The 23,922-nt window shown below is 40.0% G+C and overlaps 1 protein-coding gene across 10 annotated transcripts in view; it reads left to right on the forward strand.

The window, feature by feature from the left end:
- The window catches only part of elavl4 (ELAV like neuron-specific RNA binding protein 4), an 83,919-nt gene that overhangs the window by 13,525 nt on the left and 46,472 nt on the right, over positions 1-23,922 (forward strand). For 7 of the 10 annotated variants that reach the window (XM_048208987.1, XM_048208988.1, XM_048208992.1 and 4 more), the window contains one exon: positions 19,487-19,573. The exons of 1 other annotated variant lie outside the window; for it this stretch is intronic. In XM_048208987.1, the coding sequence (XP_048064944.1) occupies positions 19,487-19,573 (87 nt within the window). Of the gene's footprint in view, positions 1-3,827; positions 4,177-5,409; positions 5,620-19,486; positions 19,574-23,922 lie in introns of those variants that run through there. 2 more of the 10 variants (XM_048208990.1, XM_048208989.1) reach the window with 2 other exon arrangements.

Here is a 23,922-nt window from a genome sequence, read left to right on the forward strand (position 1 = left end):
CTCAAACAGTCTTGTGCTGTGATTTTTATAAATACAAATATTCCACCTAGTTTCTCAATTCATAGGGGTCCATAAAAATGCATGTGTAATTGTATAACAAATTGAAAACCATTTTAGTTGCGATTGGCAAAACGTTAAAATGCAGGACAGTGCTTGACGACAGGTCAACTACCCAAATACTGCATAATGATAGTGATTAAAAACAAAATACTGATATTTTCCAACCATAAGCTATTTTGAAAATAGCAAGATAGCTGGTATATTACTATAAAGTGCAGATATTTTTGATTTGTCTAATGCTTATATGTTTTTAGTCATCTGTGGAATTTTGAACACAGGGAAAATTCAAATTGAACCTTCCAGATGGGCCTCGTCTCCTCTTCTATCTGCAGCATCAGCTGTTACAAAGACCAGCAGCTGACATTTAGTCCTTTATAAAGATTTCCAAGAAAGAGAAGGAAGAGAGAGAAAGAGAAAGATAACCGTCATTGTAAGAATCATTGTTATTTATGATTTGTTGATGTTTCTTTGACTCCTGACAAAAGCAACCATAGTGTAGAATACCCAGTAGTGATGAACATTACAGTAATGTCACAACATTCTAATCTATTTTCTGTTATTTATTGTTGTTTGTAACTTACAATTGCCAGGAGCTGATCCGTTCTTCTATTATTGTCTGGAAAAGACAGAAAGAAAAAAAAATCAGGAGAATAAGAGAGCAAAACATTCAATCTATATGCAATAAACCCACTCCACTGAAATACAACATGAAAAATACATCTGCATAAAGGCACTCAGCACTTTGTTTACATCCAAATGAGAGTGCAGAGACCTTGGCATTGACTACCCACATGAATACGTCTCTCTCACACATACAGATCTCTGAAATGCCAATAATGTACAGAAAGTAAGAACCTATACCGAGTGTAGCAGTCTCCCACTACCTTTTTCTCTCTTGCTCTGCATAAACACGCAGTATGAAAGTGAAAGTCAAAGCACACATTTCCACCTGCCACCCATGTGATGATGAGAAACTGGGGGCATCAGAAGGGTGGTGAGGGATGCTGCTCGTTCTCGTTCAGTTTGGAGGTTGTGAAGAGTTCAGTGATGGTTTCCATCAGTGGTTGCTAGACTTCAGAATGGTAAACTCACACAGGTTAATGGACTGACTCAAGTTTGCCTGTGCTATGATGTGACGTCCTGTATAATTGAATCAAGCCTGCATATGAATGAAACGACAGGCAGTTTTTTTCTATCTCTCTCTCTGTTGGTGGGAGGGACCTGAATTAATGTCTTGTTGTGAGGAAGATGAAAGGTAATGCCTTCTATAACTCACATGGTGCCACATGGTTCAGTGAGCATAATGGGAAGCAAACAGAATAACTAGATTATGGTGTGTTTTGTGATATGAGCTGTGCATTGCGGTTTTAAACGATGCTATTTTTACTATCATGTGAGTGATATATGTAATAAATGTATTAATATTATATATATATATATATATATATATATATATATATATATATAAGCACAACATCCCGGGCCAAACTGGGCCAAACGCATTTGAAAAGAACAGGGAAATATAAATAGTCTACATGAAGTTTGGGTTTTCTCGGGTCGAGCTCTCAAGTACTGTGTCCCTAAGAGTGAGGCCTGGCCATCTAGTGAGAAATGTCTTTCATTTTTTATGGCTCCGCTGGACTCTCATGCCAAAAGTGGTTCTTGTCAAGTCAGTTACTCACCATGAGGGACCTCCGCTGTGGTTTTTAGAAGTGCAGGTGCAGAGATGATAAGACCACAGCCGTTTCTCAGCCCATTCCAGCCCTGTGATTTGTTCTATTGTACCAGTACAGCAGCACAAAGACCCACACCATATTAAAATGACACCCCCATTATTTCCCCACAACAAACCTGAGAGCGAAATGCATTCACACAAAACTCCCCGAAGACCCATTGAATGTGTAACATTAGGATTGTATATGCGGAGTAAATGGGTGCAAGCAGGAAATGTGTTTTTGCCCGTGATGAATTCCATATCTTGGTAAATAAAACAAGATCTGAAATCCCTTCATTCGGCGAGCAGTCGCTCTCGGGCAGCCCTCACCGGTGAAGATGTGAAATGGGTTTTGTCAGGGGTGGGAGCGGCTGGTCTCGCGGTTAATTATTGATTCAGTGCGCGTGCAGCTGCGAACAACAGAATGTGGGAACAGTTTGCAATAATATTTAGAAATGAGAAAATGAAAGAAAAAAATAATGCACTGGATGACATTATTTTAGAAGACTGTTCTTTTCACCTGAGAAGATGCAATTGAAAGTAGTGTGTGCAGGAATGAGGGGGAGCAAGATGAGCTTGTGACGTCACTAGATGAGAAGGTTGAGATCATGAATATTAATTAGCTTGTGCTGCTGTTGCTGACGTTCTACACTAATTTAACATTAAGATAAAATAACAAGCCGATTTTTTACATTACTTTTTTTTAAAGTAATTTGTATTTTTAATTTTACATCAAGATACTACATATAAAGATCACATTCACAATATTATTGACACTAAATAAATTCAATTCCGTATTATTAGTAACCATGATTTGTGAGACTCGCCCTTACACCTGAAATAATTGTACAAATACATTTCCTGGATTATTAAGATCTACGACACAATATTTAAACAATTTTTAAAGATTAAACAACAAGGGTTTAAACCAATCAAGGCCTTCATTGAACCCACAGCAAAAGTATTCCAAACTAAACTTTGGAAGTTTTAAAAGTACACACATTATTGCCTATATATACATATAATAATGTAAACGTGTAGGCCTATATACTGTGTGTGTGTGTGTGTGTGTGTGTGTGTGTGCGTATTTGTGATTTATGAGGACACAAATTTGTATAATGACATGGGTATTACACTGTTATTACGACGTAAACATGAAATATGAGGGCATTTCATGAGCCCTCATATTTAAAATAGCTTTAAAAAAATACTAAACTGTTTTATTAACAATGCAGAATGTTTTCTGTGATGGGTAGGTTTAGGAGTAGTGGGATATAATGTAGTTTGAACAGTATAAAAACATTACGCCCATGGAATGTCCTCACTAAGATAGCAAAACAAACCTGTGTGTGTATGTATATACACACACTTTTCAACGAGGTCTTCAAACGTTAAAAGATAAAGTTATCTTTCGCCAAGTAGACTCTTGCAAACAGATGCCTGATGAAACAGTTCGCCTGAGGGGGTAACCATAGCAACAATACGCTGTGACCAATAACTATTATTTACCACTTTGTTATATGTATATTTCACAAATATATCATAAAAACGTTTGTTAATTGTTTAAAATTCTCAGGTCGGTAACTGTGGCGCCAAAATTACACAAATGCAAGAGACACACTTCAACAGATTACGTCCCCAAAAAAATGCATTTAGAAATTACTTTAAAAATAGTGAAAGTCATTGCATAATTCACACACTGATATGACAAGTTAAAAAAAAAACACTGTATATGCGCGGGCGTCTTCCCTCAGGTTCCAAATAGTAAATAAACCCCTATTTTATTAACCTAGTCATCACAGGTACAGTTTGCTTTTGACACTACACTTTAACCCAAAACGTTTTACGTGTTACCTGTCTTCCACACGCAACCGAGGGTCAAATTAGCTGTCAATCAGAGCCCGCTATTTCCCCAAAGGCGCGACGCTCCCCACTCGCGCCTCACCCTCTCCAACCGTCTCCTCAAGAGCAGCGCGCGCCACCCCCTGTCTGTCCCCGCTCAACCAATCAGATCTCACACAAGCCTGACACTGTGTTCCATAAATGGTGTGGAGGAAAAAGGGACGCTCGCACTACTAGCTCCACAGAGTCAAGGGAACCGATCTTTTTTGTTTTTATTGTTTTATTTTGGATATTTCCCCTCAGCTACATTCATTTACGAAAAAATAGGCGTTTTCCGAGCGCAGCTGTAAGTTTTCGACTCCATCTAACCATCTCTCTGCCGACCTGTCTGCATCCGACTGTCCTTGGGTCCACGCGACACCTCTCCTTCAAGACTTTCGGGAACGACTCCCCCAAAAACGCTCAAAAGCGCAACGTTTATTTTTTAACCGGGTATCTGAATAAAATAACGAGCTTTTTTTCTTTTTTCCCCTTCACCTCCGGACACGAGAATGGTCATGGTGAGTAATGTGCTCGCATTTGAAAGAGAATTACACTGTAGTGAAATCACTGAAACACGCTGTCACGCGCAGCCTTAGAATAATCCCTTCATCCCTCGTAATACTCCTTCACCAACTTTGCTCTTTTCCTTTCTCTTAAGCACATAAACGGCGACAATAGGGATGAAGACAGAATATTGTTATTTAGAGATTATTTTTAGGGTGCGCATTTTGCGTAAAGGTGTGTGTGAATGCGTTTGCAGTTATGGTTTTGTACAAAGAGCAGGTGTGTGTGATCAGTAACCTGTGCGTTCTTCAACCTGATACTCAGTAGACAACAACTGTGGTTTAATTAAACATGTTTCGTCCCACATTTGCCAATGACTAAAAATATGGCGTCTTAATTGCCTAAATCAGTTAGTGTTTACCACTTCTTTTTGCAGTTTTTGATATGAATGCACTGACTGTACAAATATACAGAGATAAATATAAAGTTTATGTAAAATTATATATAATACATTACAGAACAATGACCATTGTCCAGGGCAACGTTGTATAAATTGACTTCTCATTTGTTTCTGGCCATGTTAATGTTCTGTCAACTAAATTTAACATTAATGTATTTATTTATTAGTGATTTATTAAGCCCTGTTATAAAAGGCATAATGTAAAGTCAGCAGGTCATGATTGCTGAATAAAACCTGTCATAATGATTATCAGACTGTAAATTACCTGTATGTGTATATATACATCCTGTGTGTGTATGTGTTTATGTTTATGTTTATATACATATATATATTGTGTGTGTCTGTATGTATATATATATATATATATATATATATATATATATATATATATATATATATATATATATATATATATATATATATATATATGTAAAGCTTTAACATACTCCGCAATCACTGCATGCTTTACTTGCATTAATTAGCAGTGCTGCGCAGGCATCCTATTACCATAATGCCTGTAGGTGCAATCAGTCTGCTCTAACTCAAGCTGAGACCTCGGTTGCGATTGATTGCCTCTGCTGGTTCCGATAGGGCTTCTGCTAGCCGAAGCGCCTGTGCCTTCGTCTGCAAGGCTGCCAGAGCGAAAGTGTTAATTTTCCAGAGTAGAGCAGATGACGGACAGCTGAGGCAGCCAGTGAGAGAAGTGAGGAGGAGGGGGCTGCTCTGACCTCACCAATGAGGAGGGGGCAGGGAGTGGGGCTGCAGCGTTCAGCTCATGCCGAAGCCCGTGCATTCACAAGCAGCCTCACTCGGAGGAGGAATGCCCACTCTCTCTCCCGCTGGCCGCACGCTGCCTCGCCACCGCTGAGACACATACAGAGAGAGAGAGAGAGAGAGGAGAGACCGAGAGAGATCTCCAAGTGAGGAGACATTAGCACGGCTATAGGCGAGAACTCTGCCCGCCGACTTACAAATGGAGTGGAACGGGTTTAAGATGGTAAGGATGCTGCGGTGGTTTTGTGCAGACAATTGTGTGTGTGTGTGTGCGTGAGTGTGTGTTTGCCCTTGCTGTGTCTCACTGCCTGCAGCTGCAGTGGCAGCATTGGAGTCTCTCTCTGTCTCCTTTCTCCTCTTTTTCAATTCTGCATGCTACTCCTCCCCTTTCTCTTAGGATGAGAGGAGCTTTATTTGAGAACAAGGCTGAGAAAAGGAGAAGAGCAGAGAGGAGAAGAGAGGAGAGAAAGGACAGGTGTAGCAGGTTCTTAGATGCTGCGGTTTAAAACCAATCTATGATGTAGAGGCAGTGTTGAATCTTAATGCTCACCTTTTTTTGCTCTCATCTTCCATTTTCACCCTCATTTTAACGCTTGTCGCTTCAGTTTGATCTGTCAAAATAATACAGCCATATTATTCATATGAGTAATGTGATGATAATATCATTTTCTAAATGATTTCCCAATCAAATCCATATAAAAATCACATTTACGATGCATACGTTGAAGGTTGTGTAACTGTGTACTAGCGTACATGCCAGAGTGTAAGTTTGTAAATGAGAATGAGTGGGAGTGACCTCGTGTGTGTGTGTGTGTACGTGTGCATAAGAATCTATTAGGCAGTGTGCGAGGGTGTGTTTCCGTGCATGGTGTAGTTAGTGTTCAAGCACGTCTGGAGATCACTGCCTGTGTTTGCCCATCTTCTCTGATAGAGGTAGGGTAGGCTGCACTAAACATGCTGCGCTGTGTGTGTGTTTTGCGAGTGTATGTGTCCATTGTTGACTAAGGGCTCAGAGACTGCCTCCCCCGGCTGTCACCAGGCTAGTGGGAGACTGTGCCTGCCAGGAACCAACTCTCCCCGAGAGAGAAACGGAAAGAGAGAGAGAGAGAGAGAGAAGGAAGTAGTGAAGCTTATAGACAGAGCTGGGTAAGAAAAATCCTAGGCCTAAGTTAGCACATCATTTAAAGGTGGAAGACATCATAATTGCACCGTTTCGAACGGCCAAGACAGCACAGATATATGTATTTACTAACTTGCGGTGACTGTCAAATTCCTCATCTGAGTGGCGTGCCATTCAGATTCAAATGTGGGCAGCATTATTCATTTTTCAGGCAAATGTTTGACTGTTTGTGTGTGGGCTTTAACATGCAATCAAAATGCTAATTGAAAAGAGAGTGATTCCCAACAGTGAATCCCTGTCTTACCTCCTGCCTCCCTTTCTTTTGTGCGAAACACAGGCAGAAAAATATTTGGGCAGTGAGGGGGCTTGTCCACAATGCTTATAGTGAGAGAGGAAATAAGGTGTGGGAGGGAGGAAGTTAAGGGGAAAGAGCTTCCACATAGGCCTATACATTTCTCCTCCTCCTCCGCAGTGCTGACGTCCCTGCTTCATGCGATCCTAATGGCCATTACACAGAACTATGGCCACGTAGGCACAGCTTCTCCTCTTCTTTCACCTCTATCCTTCCTCATAATTTCACTCCCTCCTCCAAGCAGCCTTACTACTCTGCTTTAGGGCTTTCTCCTTTGTTGTCCGAATCCAAGGTTGCATATCAATGCTAATAAGGCTAAAGCTGGACTGAATATTAAAAAGGGGTGGATGAGGGCGCAGGTGGACAACTGAGAGAGAAAGAGATAGCGAGGAGAATAAGAGACGAGCTGCCGAGATGCTGAAATCTGGGCAGCAGGGGTGGGAAAAGTGCCCCAGGATGTGTGATGGCTGGGTGGAAGAGTTTGCACCCCTCTGCACACAGCGTGACTACAGATGACAGCTGAGTGTCAAAGTGGGCCACTTGACTTTTCTGAGAGTTAGAGTAGAGGCTCAGGTTGCCCCCCTCTGGCCGAGAAGACTTGGGGGCTCTGTGAGCATGTGACACCACTGCATCCATCCCTCATGGTTCCCGCTGCAGGAGAACAGCAGCATCAATCTAACTGACTGGCTCGGCGTGCTTTTGCAACGAGCCCTCAGATGGTGGCGCCGTAGAGCTTCCACCTGAGTGAGTTTTTTAAACATGGTTCATTGTGCAAGTTTCAGTTTCAATATTTCAGGCACATAGCACTTTCAGTATTGCTTTTCTGTATAAAGACATTAATTCTGTTATTGGAACTTTTTGTCTACTTTAGAAGATATTCATCTTGAACCAAATTGGGTTGAATAGCTTTTAACAGTTTTTTTGATGTAAGAAATTGTCAAAAAAAAATGGACAATTTGGTCCAAGAATGATTGTTTCTTTAATATTTAATGTCTTTATAATCAGAGGATGTGCCAGATGATAAAATTATTATAATGGCAGTAAATGGACTCATAAAGACACAACAATTGACTGAGATTAGATCAGATAACCTGGGATACAAGATGGGATACTGTGATATAATTTCTCAATCGTGGAAAGAACAACCACACAAAATAGAATTATTTTCTCATCCATTTGATTTAACACACTACATTTAAGATTAAAGGACAACAGAATAGCCCCGAGTCTTTTATATATCTGCTAAATAACATTAAAGACAAGTGTAGCCTTTGCTGTATAGTTTTATAATTAGAATCCATGCCAGATGCCATTTTTAAGTCTTTATGTTCTCGTTGCTATTCCGACATGGCATCGTTAAAAGAGTAAACAACACTCTGTAATCTATTTGCTATGCTCTTCATTCCGATTTGAAAAAGTATCCTAATACTTAATCGTTTTCAACAGCTCTGACAGATTTAGAACACAAATGTAACCTCTGAATGTAATTACTGAATGAGTCTCACTCTGCCAACTGATTAGAGAAAATGCCTTGAGAGTTACTGAGGTAACTGAACATCCAGCTCTAGGGAGGATAGAGCGCACTGACAGGTGAAGTCAGAATGCGCTTATTAGACAAGTCTCACATTCAGACTTAAATAACTCAGAGAAGATTTCAGTAGCTAATGTGAGCTTTCATCACATTCCATTTTTGTGATCACTTCTGGGAGAGTTTTGCCCTTAGTGTTTAAATGAGAATCGAGCAAGCCTATGAAGAAAACCCTTGGAAATTGTGCATGTAAATTTGAGCTCGAATTAAGATTGACCAGTTCAATGAAATGCTCTTATAAAATCTGCCCATAGGTAAGAGATATCGCAAATGAGATCTCTTTAACATGTCAGTTGTTTCCCCTAGATGGCAAACTTTAAGTCACCTACTTCTCATTCTGAGAAAAGTGCGTTTCAAAAGAAAATGTCACATGTTGTGCCAAGATACCAAAGTGTGCAATCAAAAGTTGAAATGTTTAAACGTTTCTGATCAAATTATTCCAGGATAAAATCATTGGTGCTATATTGCTAACATTAACTTCATTGCTCAGTACTTTATTTTTTATAAATAATCTTCAAGAGAAATATCTGAGAAAAAGTTGATACTTAAAACACTACCGAAATTGCTCTCTTTTCGCCAGTAATTCTTCTGATGCTTGATATAGCAACACCTTAAATAAAATTTGGGTAAAAATTGTATGGCCTTTATGTAAAAGAATGCATTAATAAGGCTCAGGTAAGATTAAACAATGTGCTATGAATAATAATCTAATATAATCTTAATAATATGCTTTCGCAAAGAGGCCTTTTATTATGTCAAAGCTAAATATACATGAATAACAACAAAACGTTCAGGTTTAAATTTTAATAGGCGTCCACAGTGATTTCTCAGTTTGATTCATCCTCATTTTCCTTGCAGAAAGCCGAGTAGAGAGAAAGAAGGAGAGAGGGAGAGAGCAGGCTTCACAAGCGCAAGCATAATAATTCCTCTGGCGCAAATTCAAAGTGCCACGCACAGACAGACGATAATCAGCCGAATATACACAGCACACACAACCTGCTTACCAACACAACACACCGCTCGTCCTGGCAAACTGACAGATGCCTCTCCAGATACACATTGTGTATATGTATGTATATATATATATATATATATATATATATATATATATATATATATATATATATATATATATATATATACTTAGCAAAGTCTCGATCACAAACAGTGATTGTTGGTTAGAGTTGATCACAACAGAGAATAGAGAAAGGTAAAAGAAGCGCATTACACCCATTTCTTTCAAGCTGGCTCTCATCCCCTATCATTCTAGCTTCCGACCTCCCTCTTCATCCATCCCACTTTCTTTGTTTCATTTCTTCTCCTCTCTCCCCCTCCCTCTCTCTCACTCTCCGCCTGTGTGTTTTGGTATTCATACAGACGTTCGGATTTGAGTGGCAGGCTCTCTCGAGACTGTGCACAAACTGCACATTTCTCTGATCTACATTTTGCACCCCAGGAAAAGACAGCAGCAGCAGGCGAGTCTTTGCTCCCACTATTGCAAACGCAGTAGCTTTTCTCTCCTGCCTATTAGCCAATTAACTGACCTGCCTCCCGTGACGCTAAAGGACATCTCAAGGTCATTCACATTACAACAGCTCGCCTCACACAATCACATGGAAATCGAAACCTCTAAAACATTTACAATGCATAGTTTTATGACAAAAAACGACTGATGCTTTTTAAAAAATTGCATAATGATGGCTGGTATGGCATTCAAAAGAGCACACTTGAGGAGAGATTTTATTCGTACTTGTTTCCCGTGGGTGAAAAGGGGGATACAATGAGGAGAAGAAATGAGACGAGAAAGGGAACATGGATATAAATGTCAAAGATAGTTCTGTTCTCTGAATATCAGGGTCAAAGGTCACAGCAGTAAGGGGTTATGGAGCGTATGAGGCACGGTAGCTCCCGCAATGGACCCCGACTGAGAAAGGGCAAATGGGGTGGTCCACAAAAACCATCTTCCCCACAACAGTAACCATAGATACTGCCGTTGGCATTTCACGAAGGGATTGCTTCGCGTGAAATCTTGCCCCTGTAGATCCGCTCGGGTTGTGGATATTGTTATCTCGCTGTCAAGAGGAGTTAGGTTGATTAGAGGTGAGAGCAGACCTTTAGCAGAAGTTGCTGTCTTGTCCGGGAGCAAATGTCTTTCCTTACACAAACACACCCTGCCTTTTTTTTCCTTCCGAGAAGCCAGGCATTTATTCCATTAGGCCTCCATCAACCTGCAATCAGGAAACCATGGTTAGTAAAAGCACATCAGACAAACACTGGTAAATATTCTAAGCACAATCCAAAATGCAAAAGAAAGAAAGAAAGGAAAAACACTATTCCCCGCACAATCATCTCTGAACTCTGATTCTGATGGATTCTATGAGGATAACCCTATATTTTCTAGCACATTATATATGAGCATAGATGGTCCCCTGTAGGCAATTTCAATTACAATGTACCCCGGCATTGGAAGATTAATCTGCTCTTTTGAATGCATGCCACATTTGCTGCTTTCGTTGATATTCTGCAGAGGTTTTATCTAACCAGCTGCAATGGAACACATTAGGTTGCTCTCTCCCTCATAATGCCATTCTTTATATCCCCACCTCCAAAGAAAAAAGGACATCCTGGAGATGTGTTGACACAGTGTTTAGGTCATTGCTGTTTTGTAAAACAAGATGACAGTAAAGTCTATCGCTTCACTATAGTTGCAGAAGAGCGGGGGAAAGAAATGCCCTCTTGTAAATGACATCCATTAATCTGCATTTTGGAGCCTATATGACTACATTATAGGCCTGACATATATGAAGAGGTTAACAGATTGAATTTCATTCACCTCGTTGTCTCTCATATTGAGATTGGTGCTATTTATTAGCTGCCTGTGCTAGTTAGTAATTCAGTCAATCTTTTATCAATTACCTCAGCGTTCTCTTATTAAAGAAGATGCTGTGGGGTTACTATTCTGTCTTGCTGCTTCTTTCTTTTATGAGCTGAAGCACAGAACTTAATCAATAACTAAACTGACTTCATGCATAGAGATGTTTCTCTACCAGATGCGAGTTTTGTAGGGTTAAAGATAGAAATGTATTGGTACAGATATTTTGGCCAATATAGATATAATTTATTTGGCTGAGAAAAAATGCAATGGCCATGAATATAAATATATACAATCTTTTGTCTGTATTCTTAGAACAGCAACGCTTACAATAAAGCTCCGTCTAACATTTTGAATGCTTAAAATTCATTAAAACATCATAATGTACACTTTATGTAAAACGCTGTTGGTTTGAAAATGGACAAGCCCAGCATTTGGGTTAAATGTTTGCTCAACGTGCTGGGCAAACCTATTTTGAGTTCATTTTAACTGAGCAATACAGTAATTTTTAAACAATAGTTGAGTTAAATAAAACTACCCAGCAGGTTGGGCAAATATTTAACCCAAATGCTGGGTTTGCCCATTGTCAACCTAACTTGGGTTGTTTTTAACCCAGCATTTTTTAGAGTGTATAGTAGACAAATAATTTAATGTTTGATTCTGAATAAGATATGCCTATATATGACTAAATAGTAAAAACAATTTTTACATTGATTACCTTTTCCCTCACTCATAATTTAATTAAAACAAATTTAATAACACTGTTAAATGTAAATCTTAGTAAATCTCTAAATGAAAATCTATTTTTCATACTGTAAATTATGATGTTGTGATGCCAATTTCATTTATTATTCAAAATGGTTGAGTATTTATTTAGACAAAATAGTATACAGTTTAATTCTGGAAATTTTTCGGTTATCAGCTATAACATAAAAATACTTATCAGCTTGTTGTATCAGCCAGAATTGGAATATTAGTGCATGTGTATTTTAAAATATTAGTTAATATATTGGAACAGTCATCACGCTTCCCATTTATAGGATTGGATTTTGTATCCCTGTCGTTCTTCCGGACTGTAGTTCTTCCCTGTAGAAACAAAAAAAAAAGGCAGAAAATCAGGTGTGTTTGTTGGTGCGAAGAGAAGTCCAATGCTGGTGAAGAAAAAATGTTTTTAAAAAAACATGTAGAAGGTAAGGGAAAACAAAAGATCACAGGGGAATGGGAAGAGAGAATGATGGAAGAATTGTGTGTTGTGTTGGAAAGGAAATGTGCAAATAAGAGATGATGTTTTGGAAAAAAGAGAGTGTGGAGAAAGGGACTTTGAGAAAAAGGCTGCAGGAAGATGAGGAGGCTGAGATTGGATTAACCAGAGCTCGTGTGTGGTTTGTTAGAGTAAAAAAAGAGAGAGAGAATAGGAAAGCTCAGTTTATGTGTGTTCAGAAGCCCACCTCATCCTCTCAGGAACTTGAGAGGCAGTTAGCTGCCTTACGAACACTGTCTTCCTTTCCTTTCGCTCCCCTCACACACAAACACACACATCTACTTTCAGGCTATTTGTAAAGCTTTTAATGTTTCTCTATAATGAGCAAACATTGCATGACAAGCTTAAACAGAGGAAATAATTAAAAGACAAATATATGGTGCAAGGTCTTTAGCTGGGTTTCACACTCTGCATAACAAAACACATTCATCCTCATTTTACCAGCTCTCCACACTCACTGCAATACTCACCAAGGGCTCCCAAGCGCAGCTTTAAAACTCATCTATATAGTCTCAATGTGATTTGTAGTTGGTAAAGCAGCTTGTTAGCCGGAGAGGTTCAGGAGTGCACAGTATGCATAGTTTCCAGGGCACGGAGGAATGAGGCTGTGCATTCACTCTCTCTGTGCCCTGCGCAGGTGCGGCACTGTTCTGCCACCTGCCAGCTACCTACAGCCATGTCAACACCCCACCTGGAGCTGACACAGCCTGCATACTGCATGCACAGAGTAAAAGGAAACCACATAGACACACTTGAAAAAACTAGAGAGACAAGACACATATACACACAACCTTGACAGAGGAGATATCTGAGAAAAGACTGCATGTGCACAGGATAGTGTAGGGCTGGGTGGTATGATGTACAGTCTATGTGATAGTACAAATGCGTCAGTCAGTAAATATTATATGGAGTATATATAGGATTTGATTTAAAAAAAGGAAATCTATAGCCTACTCAGCAAAGTGTCTTGCATGTGATTGCTTGTGGATGTCGTTGTTGAGTGTTTTAGTTTTGACAGTTTTTGCTGGAAATTATAATATTGTAATTATATAATTGGTGGTATGGTTCTGTTCTGGTCAAGAACTCCCCAACCATCCATGCAGCCTAGTATGGATAAGAGCAGGGAGCACAGGGATAACCCCGTTAGGGTAAACAGAACAGAACCAACATGACTGTATTACAGATATCATTAACATTTTGAATGACAATAAATTAATGTAACAACATAAATTAAGATACGTGACCGTCTGATTCATAGAGGAATATCAGAAGGCCAAGTCAGGACTGTGGATGAGTGAAGAAGCTGGGGATGAAGGAGGGTAATAAGCTCCTGAACAACACGAAAATGCTGTAGATAATACTGAAAGGTGGCATATACAGAGATGCTGTGATAAGCGTCGAATTCCTATAAGTAGACATGGATCAGCTGAGTCAGCTGATGCAAGCTTGACTGACGTGACCTGCCAGAACTGATGCTACGCGTGATTTTATTCAATATATTTTAATGACATATATCATATTAAATCAACCTATCATTATATCATTTGGAATAATATATGATTATATTGTGTTATATATACCATTACATGACAATCACTCATACCTTGATATAATACTTCAATCATACCACCCACTCCTTGTGTAGTTCAGAGATTTCCTCATACAGACATGGCAAGTCCCCCAATGGTGAGAGGCACTAGTACAATATCTATATATGTGTAGGGGTTAGATAGAGTAAGCAGAAGGGTATGTGAAAGAGAAAGAGCATGTGGGGTTGGGCAGTGTATCTCTGAGCCTGTCATTGACAATCAGCTCGTGGTCCGAGGCTAGTTGACAGACAAGGACAACACATGCACATACCCAAAGAAGTCCCCTGTCTCGCTTTGATTATTACTCTGCACATAAAGTGAGGTTCTATATACAGATGTGAGTGATTTTAAAGACACATCCACCAAATACTCACCCATTAAATCTGCTTTGATATGACACAAGTGTCTTGTGTCTGATAGCGAAGGCCTCTCCGCGTCACAAGCAGTGCTCATGTCCATGGTAGATATCACAACGATGGCCAGGGGCTGGACCATGTCACTGGCGTGCCACTGGGTGTGTATGTGTGTGTGTGCAATGCCAAGCCCAGCAGGCCGTTTGCCCCATACTGCCTGAAGGACGCGAGTCCTGCCGGAGCAGGCAGAGGGCCAAACTCTCTCATATTTCCATCCGGAGCCTGAGGATAGAACTGGTCACTGGAGCCACACAAATTTAAGTGTCATCCCTGAATCAAGATGCTCACCAATTTTCTGCTCGCCTTGGCAGCGAGCTGGGCCGCTACCAGCGGCTAACGGAGCCAGCGGCCCCATGGCAGCATGGACTAGATAGTGGATTTTGCAAAAAGCACACATACAGTCGATAAATCCAGCTCTATTTGACTTTTTTGCATGATCATGGCTGCGGTTGTTTGTTTGTTTTTAATCTTCATCAGCATGCGCCGCAGTTGTGTAACTTCATGAAAACATTCATTTTTGCATTGCAGTTCATCAGCACAGCATTGAAGAATTTTTTGTTCCTTTTTTATTTGAAAACTCCGCTGAACCCTCACCAACACATTAGCCGCACTGTCACATTGGGCGCTAATTCGTCTCCACAGAAGATCTGCGAGAGAGGTTAATTTAAGGCCAAGGAGATCCCACGCACTGAGAGAAAATACAGCCATTCATCCAGAGAGAGAGAGAGCGGGGAAACTGCAAAGGAGCGACGGTGGATAGAGAGAACGAGAGAGAAAGAGAGTGGGGTCAGCTGATGAGGTCAACATTGTGAGATTTGGAGAGAGTGGGTAGGGAGAGACGCAGGTGTTTCACCAGACCCGTAGCCCAAAGGAAAAACACGTGTCACTGATGCTGCCGTCCCCCACATGCACCCTCGCATTTTCTCCTCCTATCATCCTTCCAGTCCTTTCATCTCCACCTTTTCCTTCCTTTCATTTCTTACAAGATTTTTATGTGAAATTTATATGAACAACTATTCAATTTCTATAAGAAGATAGAACCAAGATTTTGTACCTTATTTCTAGTACTTGATGTGTCAATCTGTATTCATGTATTTTTCATTATTTAAAATGTCTGATAATGGTTTCAAGCAATTAAACCCTCAGACAATCAATCATCTCTCCATCATCCAGGCAATTAAATGAGAAAATGGATTTTTTTTTTTTTCAGCTTAAATGATTTCAATTTGGACACAAAAAAAAATTATATATATATTGTATTATATATTATAGTTGTATTATATCTTGTAGGCTAGATCATCTGAAGCTAGAAAATCACTTATTAAATTTTAAATCTATTTACAGTGTGCTGACCTAAAGTCAAACTGCTTAATATTTATCTTTAAAATACTAATTTTTTAATAACATAAAATTGCTCAAGCAATGATCTGCGAATCCCTGCCATCCCCGCTTTCAGCATTCAGGTGTTTATGTTTCTGTAGTGGCCTGTATTCAACCTCACCTATTACTCTACAGACCTGTCATTATATAGTCACCCTGAATCATCCCAGGAAGCATATCAAAAGGTCAGAGTAATTCCTCTGAGATATTCATTGGACTCTTAGATGGGAGCAAGGAACCCATCTCTGAGAAACAGACGCTAAGAAAGAACACGAGGCATGGGCCAAATGAACAGCAGCCTTCATTACTGATCAAATGAGGCTCGCTGTAATGATGGGGTAATGTGATCAGGGTGTGGTCCTCTGCTTTCCACTAACGTCCTGGCTCAACCAGGCCCATCACCATCACCCAGGGGAGAGAGCCAGAGAAATTATGGGAGAACCTTCTTAGAAGCATCTATTGATCTGGCGTAACATAAAACCGGACTTCATCTACAGAGGGAAGAAGAAAATGTGTCAAGCAAAAGTTAAATGAAAAATTGCTTTTATACTGAGGCATTTATTATACGAAGTCCCTCAGAGGAAGAATAAGAGGGAGAGAGAGGTACTCAATGAGAGGAGGAAGGGAGGGCGGAGAAGAAAAAATCCATTTGGTAAAGTAGATGCGGATCGATGGTGACAGAGCGGAGCAGTCTTGGCGCATGCCGTCCCACATTACTGCCCTGATTGATCTGCCGGAGTGGCAGTCTGACCTGAGGGCTCTGGAGGAGGTGTCCCACTGAGGAGGGGAGCCCACGCAAAACACAGGGAGAGAAAAATAAAAATCAATACACACAGAGAACTTTACTGACCTGATGTTAAGATACAAGAAATTTATGAAGCTGCGTACCTGAATGGGTTCTGACAGCTCACATCCCCTCCAGCAGTTCAGTGCACAGGAGGGTTGGAGTCTCGGGGCAAGTGCAGCGACCTCTGTGAACATTAAGGAGACTTGTACTCTCCGCACAGAGACTCTGTTGAGTACAAATTTGTTTATTTCTCAAACTGAGAATAATTTTAAGGGATTTTTTTTTTTTCTAGGGTTACTTACCTCACTCCTGCTGTTTTGTAAAAGAAGATAAAAAAATGACGGAAAAGGTTATTCCTCGGCTACATGTTCATGAGCGGTATGAGTAAACAGAAATTATAGTGCAAGAAAGAACATTTCAACATGAAATCCTCCCTGAGATAGCTTTGAACCCCATGAGTGCGTGTGGCAAAAACATCAAGATCATACATTCACATATATATGCTGAAGGTGACCTCCATTTTGTGGCAGGCACTCTGTTTTAACAGAGCCTCTGTAATGTCAATTATCCACCATGAGGTTGTGTGATACGGGCTGTAGGCGCATGGAAATGATTGTGAGATGCTTCAGAGTCCAGTGTGTTTCCTGTTTGGGGTTAAGTATGGGTTGTTTGACCAAGAATGTTCTGCCGTGGATGAGGTGGCTGATTCATTGTCCATCACGCGAGCAGAAAAGAAAAGCGTGGGAGATTTTTTTGATTGCAGAGGGTGAGGTGACATCTCTGTTTTATTGGTTTTTGTGCTGTGGCTACTGTGGTTAAGGTAATGGTGAAGATATGCTAAGCTAAGATGAGATGCAATTTTCTTCAGTTTTTTAAAACCCCATGAATCCGCTAGACAAACCTCAATTTTCTGACAGGTGTTAACGTGAACAGAAAACAGGAATAGGCTCTTTGTTGTTTTATAATATTTTATATCATCAACCTTATCCGTCCTTTTTCCACGAAGAGAAAGACATTTCTAATTGCATATATCTGCTAAAAGTCATTTAGTCAGTGTTTAGGAGAACATTAGCATATAGATGGCTTCAAAGCTAACATTACATGGACTAAAGCCACAAAACTCTCAGCTGGATTTCATGGGGTATTTACTATTGGTAGGTATTTAGTAAAAAAAAAAAAAATTTCAGTGATTCTTTCTCATCGGCATATTTCTGCGCATCTACATTTAGTGTGTGTATTTTGTTTTATGTGTGTGTGAGAGAGAAAGAGAGAGAGTCGATAAGTTAATGTAATGAAGTAAATATATTAAAAGACTAACTTACCTTACATCCTGCAAACTGTGGCTAATCACTTCTGGTGTATCTGATAAACGATTTAAAGGAACAAATGTTAATTTAATTTAAATGTTTGTTGACATTGTTTAATTGATATGAACAACAGCAGTTTGAGTAGTTTTATTTTTTGAACAAAAAGAATGTAGAGAGTGAAGAGAGAGAAAATAAGACAGAGAGAAAGAGAACAAAAAGCTATTTCTCCATTGTTACGTATTCCACATTTGATTCCTGTGAGCTTTGAGAAAAGGTCAGTGAAAACAGAAGATGAATTCATTTATAGTCTGTCCTCTCCCTTCTGTCGCCCGCGGACATTGATCTGTCCTCTGTAACCAGAGTAACAGCGAGAGCTTTTTAAACCTTACTGTGAATGATGCACCAAAATTCTGATGCATCATTTGGCTGTGTCATCCTGTTTCTTATTTTTTGAACGATTCAGCATGTGGATCTAAAGCTCTGGACTGGTTCATGCAGATATGTTGTTTCATTAGAGAACAAATACACATCACGTTTAAAACTGAATGTACACTTGTGTTTCATCACTAGAACAATAAAAGTGTTTTGTTACACCCTGCGGTCCTCAGTAAAACTAAAACCAAGGTGGCACTTGAGATTAAAAAAAAAATCCCATGAGGCTCTTTTTTAAATTACAGACCCATGCCCCAGATAACACTACACCGAGAGCTGTCAGCAATCCACCTGCCCACCCCATCCCTCTCTCCTCTCCCTCCTCCGCTGACAGTTCATTTTTCTCTAGATCCCGACACCTGGGCGCTTACACGAACGTTTTAAAGATCTGCAGAGGACGCCAAGCCCCTCCCCCCCAGCCCCCCTCCATCCCTTCCGATGCAGAAGTGTCTCCTCCATCATGTAGTGCTGGATGCCTCCTATTACACTCCTCCTCTATTCCATCCATCCAACAGAAAGGTCACGCTCAGAGTCTCCCTCTTTTCCTAAATTGGCTGTTTTCCCCGTTAGTGCCACGGCTCAAGCTGTGATTGCGGCAGCCTCGGTATTGGTCCTCTAAGGTCTTGTTTACGAAGCTGGATTTGTCAGAAAACCCATGATATTAAATCTACAGTAGGAGGCTCGCTGTTTTTCACAACTTGCAGTTTCTATATCCTACACAGATTTGTCTATGGCCTGGAGTGTGAAAAAATACTTCCATTTCGTCAGCAAATAGGCTATTCTATATATCACCCATTCTCTGCATGCACTTATAGCACCCATTTCAATTATACTATATATAAAACCCAAATAAATTCAAATGTTTGTGTCTTTCGAGTCCAAATCAAAGCCACCTGTGTGTTTTAGTGTGCCTGGAGACCGTCAGGAGTGTTTGTTTGGTATGGAGAAAATGGGCATGTTTGAATATTGACCCTGCCCCCCTCCCGTAGGGATCGACAGAGACTCAGTGGCGTCAGGCAGACCTGCCGCAGCTCCAGGGCTGGGCTGAGAAGGGACTGCTGACACAGCCAAAGATGGTAAGGAGACTGCTGCCCACTAACTGCCATTTTTACCCCCATTAATAGCCATATTGCTACTATGAAATTGTGCTGTGAGAGGGAGGGTGTGTGCAGGGGTAGAGCGAAACAGGTCTAATGATAAGTTTTAACGTATTATTAGTATTATTACTGTAATTGCTATTAGGGGTGTTAGCTGATAACATATTTTGGATGGATGTTGTATTGTCAATATGTATAATGTCTGTGCAACATTTCAGTGTCTTGTGCAAGTAGAAATATTGCATATATGTATAAGGAATCACTTTAGAATGTAAAAAAGATTTGAGTTTGCATTGTATTCGCAAAAAAAATCCAATTTCTTCCCTTTATGTCTCCTTGAATTTCACCTGAAGATGATTACCAGTGTTGTTTTCTCCTAGATTTAGCTGTCACAGGTCCATATAAATAAGAGCCGACATCTATAGGAGGGAGCACTAGCATCAAAAGACTCTGGTAATAACTGGAGAGCATTACCAGTAAAAACACACATCAGAATAGAAGCCTGACATTTTATCATCTTAGCTAATAAGGCCATTAAAGTGCTGTGTTGAAATGGCAGGTGTCAGGACACACACTGAAATGCATCTATCTGCAGTGCTGTGAACACACACATACACACACCTCTGGCTCTGCGTGACTCAGGGACATTGGACTGGTTGAACCTGTATTTTTATCCCCGTCCTGACATCCTCTAAGGCACTTATGTAAGACAGAGTGGCAGAGCCTCTTCCTTCCCGCATTCACACGCACACACACACGCTCGTAGCCTGAGCCGGGCCGAGCAGCGTTCAGAAACAGTCGGCATATCTGCCATTGCTTTTGAAAAAATAAAGGAATGTAATCTGGGGCTACTGTTCAGTTGAATCAAAGGGAAGATGATGTCTGTCCCCCGGCTGACACCAAGGCCTTTGTGATGGCTTAGCATGTCTGCCTGTCTGCTTGCCTTGCCTGTCTGTCTGTCTAACTGTCTCCCTGCCTTCTACAGCTAAAGCACAAACAGATAGAGCCAGCTAGACTCTGCCTTAGCTAGCATCCAAACCGCAATAGTTTATACTGTACTATTCCAGTTAAAGGTGCTGTAAGCACATTTTATGAATGCCACTCATTAAATGCCCCTATTGCTTGACAAATATCACTGAAATAGATATCCTGAGAAATCACAACTGTCTCTGTGACAGCCCTAGACTCTGCAAAATCTGAAAGCATATTAAAAAGTCTATATGTGTATATGTACTTGTACATTATAATATATATATACTTAAGTATTATAAAAATACAGTGGTCTATTTCAATATACGTAATATTTTGTTTTAAGCTCCTAGACTAATCAGCATTTTGAACAAATCACTTGAGTGAACGATTAAATGACTTACTCGTACAGTCCAATGTTTCGTTCCTGAATGATTCAACATTTTTGAATAAATCAGTTAGCTGAATAACTCAGTGAATCACTCATAAAGACAGTCAGTTGTCGCCACCTACTGGTGCAACAATGTAACCTGCAGAAAGAGTCACTAAAAATCCTCACAGTAAAATCTATTTAATGGCCAGTTCTGTCCTTCAATCTAAACTTAACTACTCAGGAACAGTAGTTAAAGGAAAGGGGGACACTACACTGACCCCTGTCAGCTGCTGGGGCAATTGTCCAGCAATAGTAAGAATGTAAAAGAACAATTACCCTTCTCAATATGACAATGAGGTAGTTCAACTACAGGAAAATAATAAGGCAGCATATAAGTGCTAGTGAAGGGATCACAAAGGAAAGATAGGTATTTAATTGGCCATCGAGACACAACAGGTCCCTGGAATCAGAATGAAAGGTGTCCACTTTCATCGGTTCCTTCTCTGGAATATTCAAAGCTCTTATCCCATGAGGTTTGAGCATTTCTTTTTTTCCCCTGAAAGAACAGTGCACAGCAGGAGCCGCAAACAGACTTAATAAGTCTCCCCTCACACATGCACACAGATGAAAACACACAGAAATAAACATGTACACACACACATCAATCAAGGCCTGCTGTGGCGATGGCTATTTTGTCCCTTTGTGTCGCCTCATCCCTCTTTGCTGCAGAGAAGTGCGGAACAGGATCCATTTACATGCATATCCTGAGAGCTTTGCAGATGAGCCTCCTATGGGCTGCAGGCAGCTTTTTTCTATTTGTCACATCGGAAAAATGTGAACGTCTACAAAGACTAAAAACAGAGGCACAGCAATTGATCCAAAAAAGGGTGAATGCAAACATCTGTCTTTTTTGTAACCATTTTACTCCTAGTGAAACATTATATATCCATACAGGTATATATATATATATATATATATATATATATATATATATATATACACACACACACACACACACATACACACACACATATATATATATATGCACACTTTTTTTCTTTTATATAGTTGCTATTGGTTAACATCGTTAGGGTTAGGTCATGCAGCATAAGTGATGCCATTTCAGAGGAAGAGCACGTTATTACATTTGAAGACTTTTTTTTACATTTTGGAATAACATGCCTGATAAATCATTCAATAAGACCCAAAACAGGCATTAAGGAAATAAATAGCGTCAATTTTGATATTACATTGACTTTAAAGATCACTTTAAAGAGACCAGAGAAATGCTGCAGCTAATTTTGATGGTTTCTCATTATAAACAACTAAATAACTGGTTTTAGCATCATCTTTACTGTGCCTGTGTGTTTTTAAAAAATACTCCAAGTGCAAACACGAGCGTAGTGTCAGATGGGGAAAAATTGTTAACCTTTCTAAATATGCCCACTTTGATAAAGGAGAGTCAAACTTCAGAGTGCAGATGCAGAGTATTTTTTGAAGAGCTAAAAATAAGTGCAGCTGAATTTCAGCTTAGATCCATTTTTTTTCTCGTCCTCATCTCTATTATTTTCCACTCTTGAATCTATCAGCAGGAAACATTAGCACTTTTCCTTCACTCACTCAGTGCAGATCTTGATCTGAATTATGCCACATCCAGTCTGAGAGAAAAAGCAAATGAATATTAAACATGGTTGATTTACAGAATCAGCTTAGAACGAGCTATAATCAGGTCATGCTTGCTGTTTTAAATCTTATTTGTTTGTTTGTTTTTTTCCTTCTTCTATCCTCTTTTTGGTCTGAGACTTTTGTCTATCAATGAATGAAAAAATTCATTTAATATTTCTAAAAAACTGACACTAAAACACACAGTACACAATGGGAGAGTGTTACACTGTATCCTAACCAGACTCGATGTGACCAGATTCTAGTAACTTCCAGCACGCAAAAAAATGAGAGGCAATAAAATTTACAGCCAACCAGATTGTATTTTCTAAAATTCCTCTTATGATTTTTAGTCTCTGCTCCTCATTGTTTAATATGCATGAGGAGCAGGATTTTGTCCAGTAATATTTCAGCATGTTCGGGGCTACTCGAAATGATGGCGCAGAAATAAAAACCAAGCGGCAGACAAAATGTAGTGTCACTTTGTCACATCACATTTTAAGTTTTTGCCATGGCTGTCCAGACAGTCGGAGAAGGTCAGTCTAGTGTTAAAAAAGGTGTAAAAGCTAAAGCAAAATCTGTCTTCAACATGCGCCTCTGACTGACGTAGCTGTTGTTTGTTCCCCTGAGAAAATCTCATGGAGTTTTGCTTTTGCAACCATGAAGACTTACCTCCTAATCTGATCTCGCTCACACACGCTCACTCGCACGCATATCTTCAACCTTCGTGACAGTCAGAATATGACACGATTCCAGATGTCACCCAGCCCCCTCAAATAGAGTCGGGTGACAAAATTAAACACACATGCGCTCACACACAAACATGCTTTATGCAAATGGGTGAATACATTTAACTGCGGTGTGGAACAATCTTGAAATAAAAAGTTTGAGGCTGAAAAGCAGCACAGACTGGAGCCTCCTCTGTTCCTTCTTCCCCAGGGCCAGCAAGCTTCTCTTCAAACACCTGCTCTTAAAAGCGCACGGCTAAACCAGTGGCAAACGCTGTTCGCCATGACAGTCGTTCCACGCTGAAGGGCTCACATTGTTACCCTGTCAAGTTGAGCCAACCATCAAAACGCACAGCCAAACTCAAAAATATCAGTGATAGAGCGAGGGCAAGGGAGGGTGGAAGAAAGCTAGTGAAAGTCTAGAGATGCATAAACAGTTTTTCAGTAAGTGTGTCATGCATTGTATTATTTAGAGTCAGTCTGTGAGGTTTTGCAGCTAATAGTTGCTGTTGCAGCTACATACACCAGATTATTCCACACCCCTTTATCTGGGATGTCAGTAACTCCTCAGATTTTCTTAAAGTAATCAATATATA

This window comes from Megalobrama amblycephala, linkage group LG12, assembly GCF_018812025.1.
Source record: "Megalobrama amblycephala isolate DHTTF-2021 linkage group LG12, ASM1881202v1, whole genome shotgun sequence".
NCBI classification, from domain to species: Eukaryota; Metazoa; Chordata; class Actinopteri; order Cypriniformes; family Xenocyprididae; genus Megalobrama; species Megalobrama amblycephala.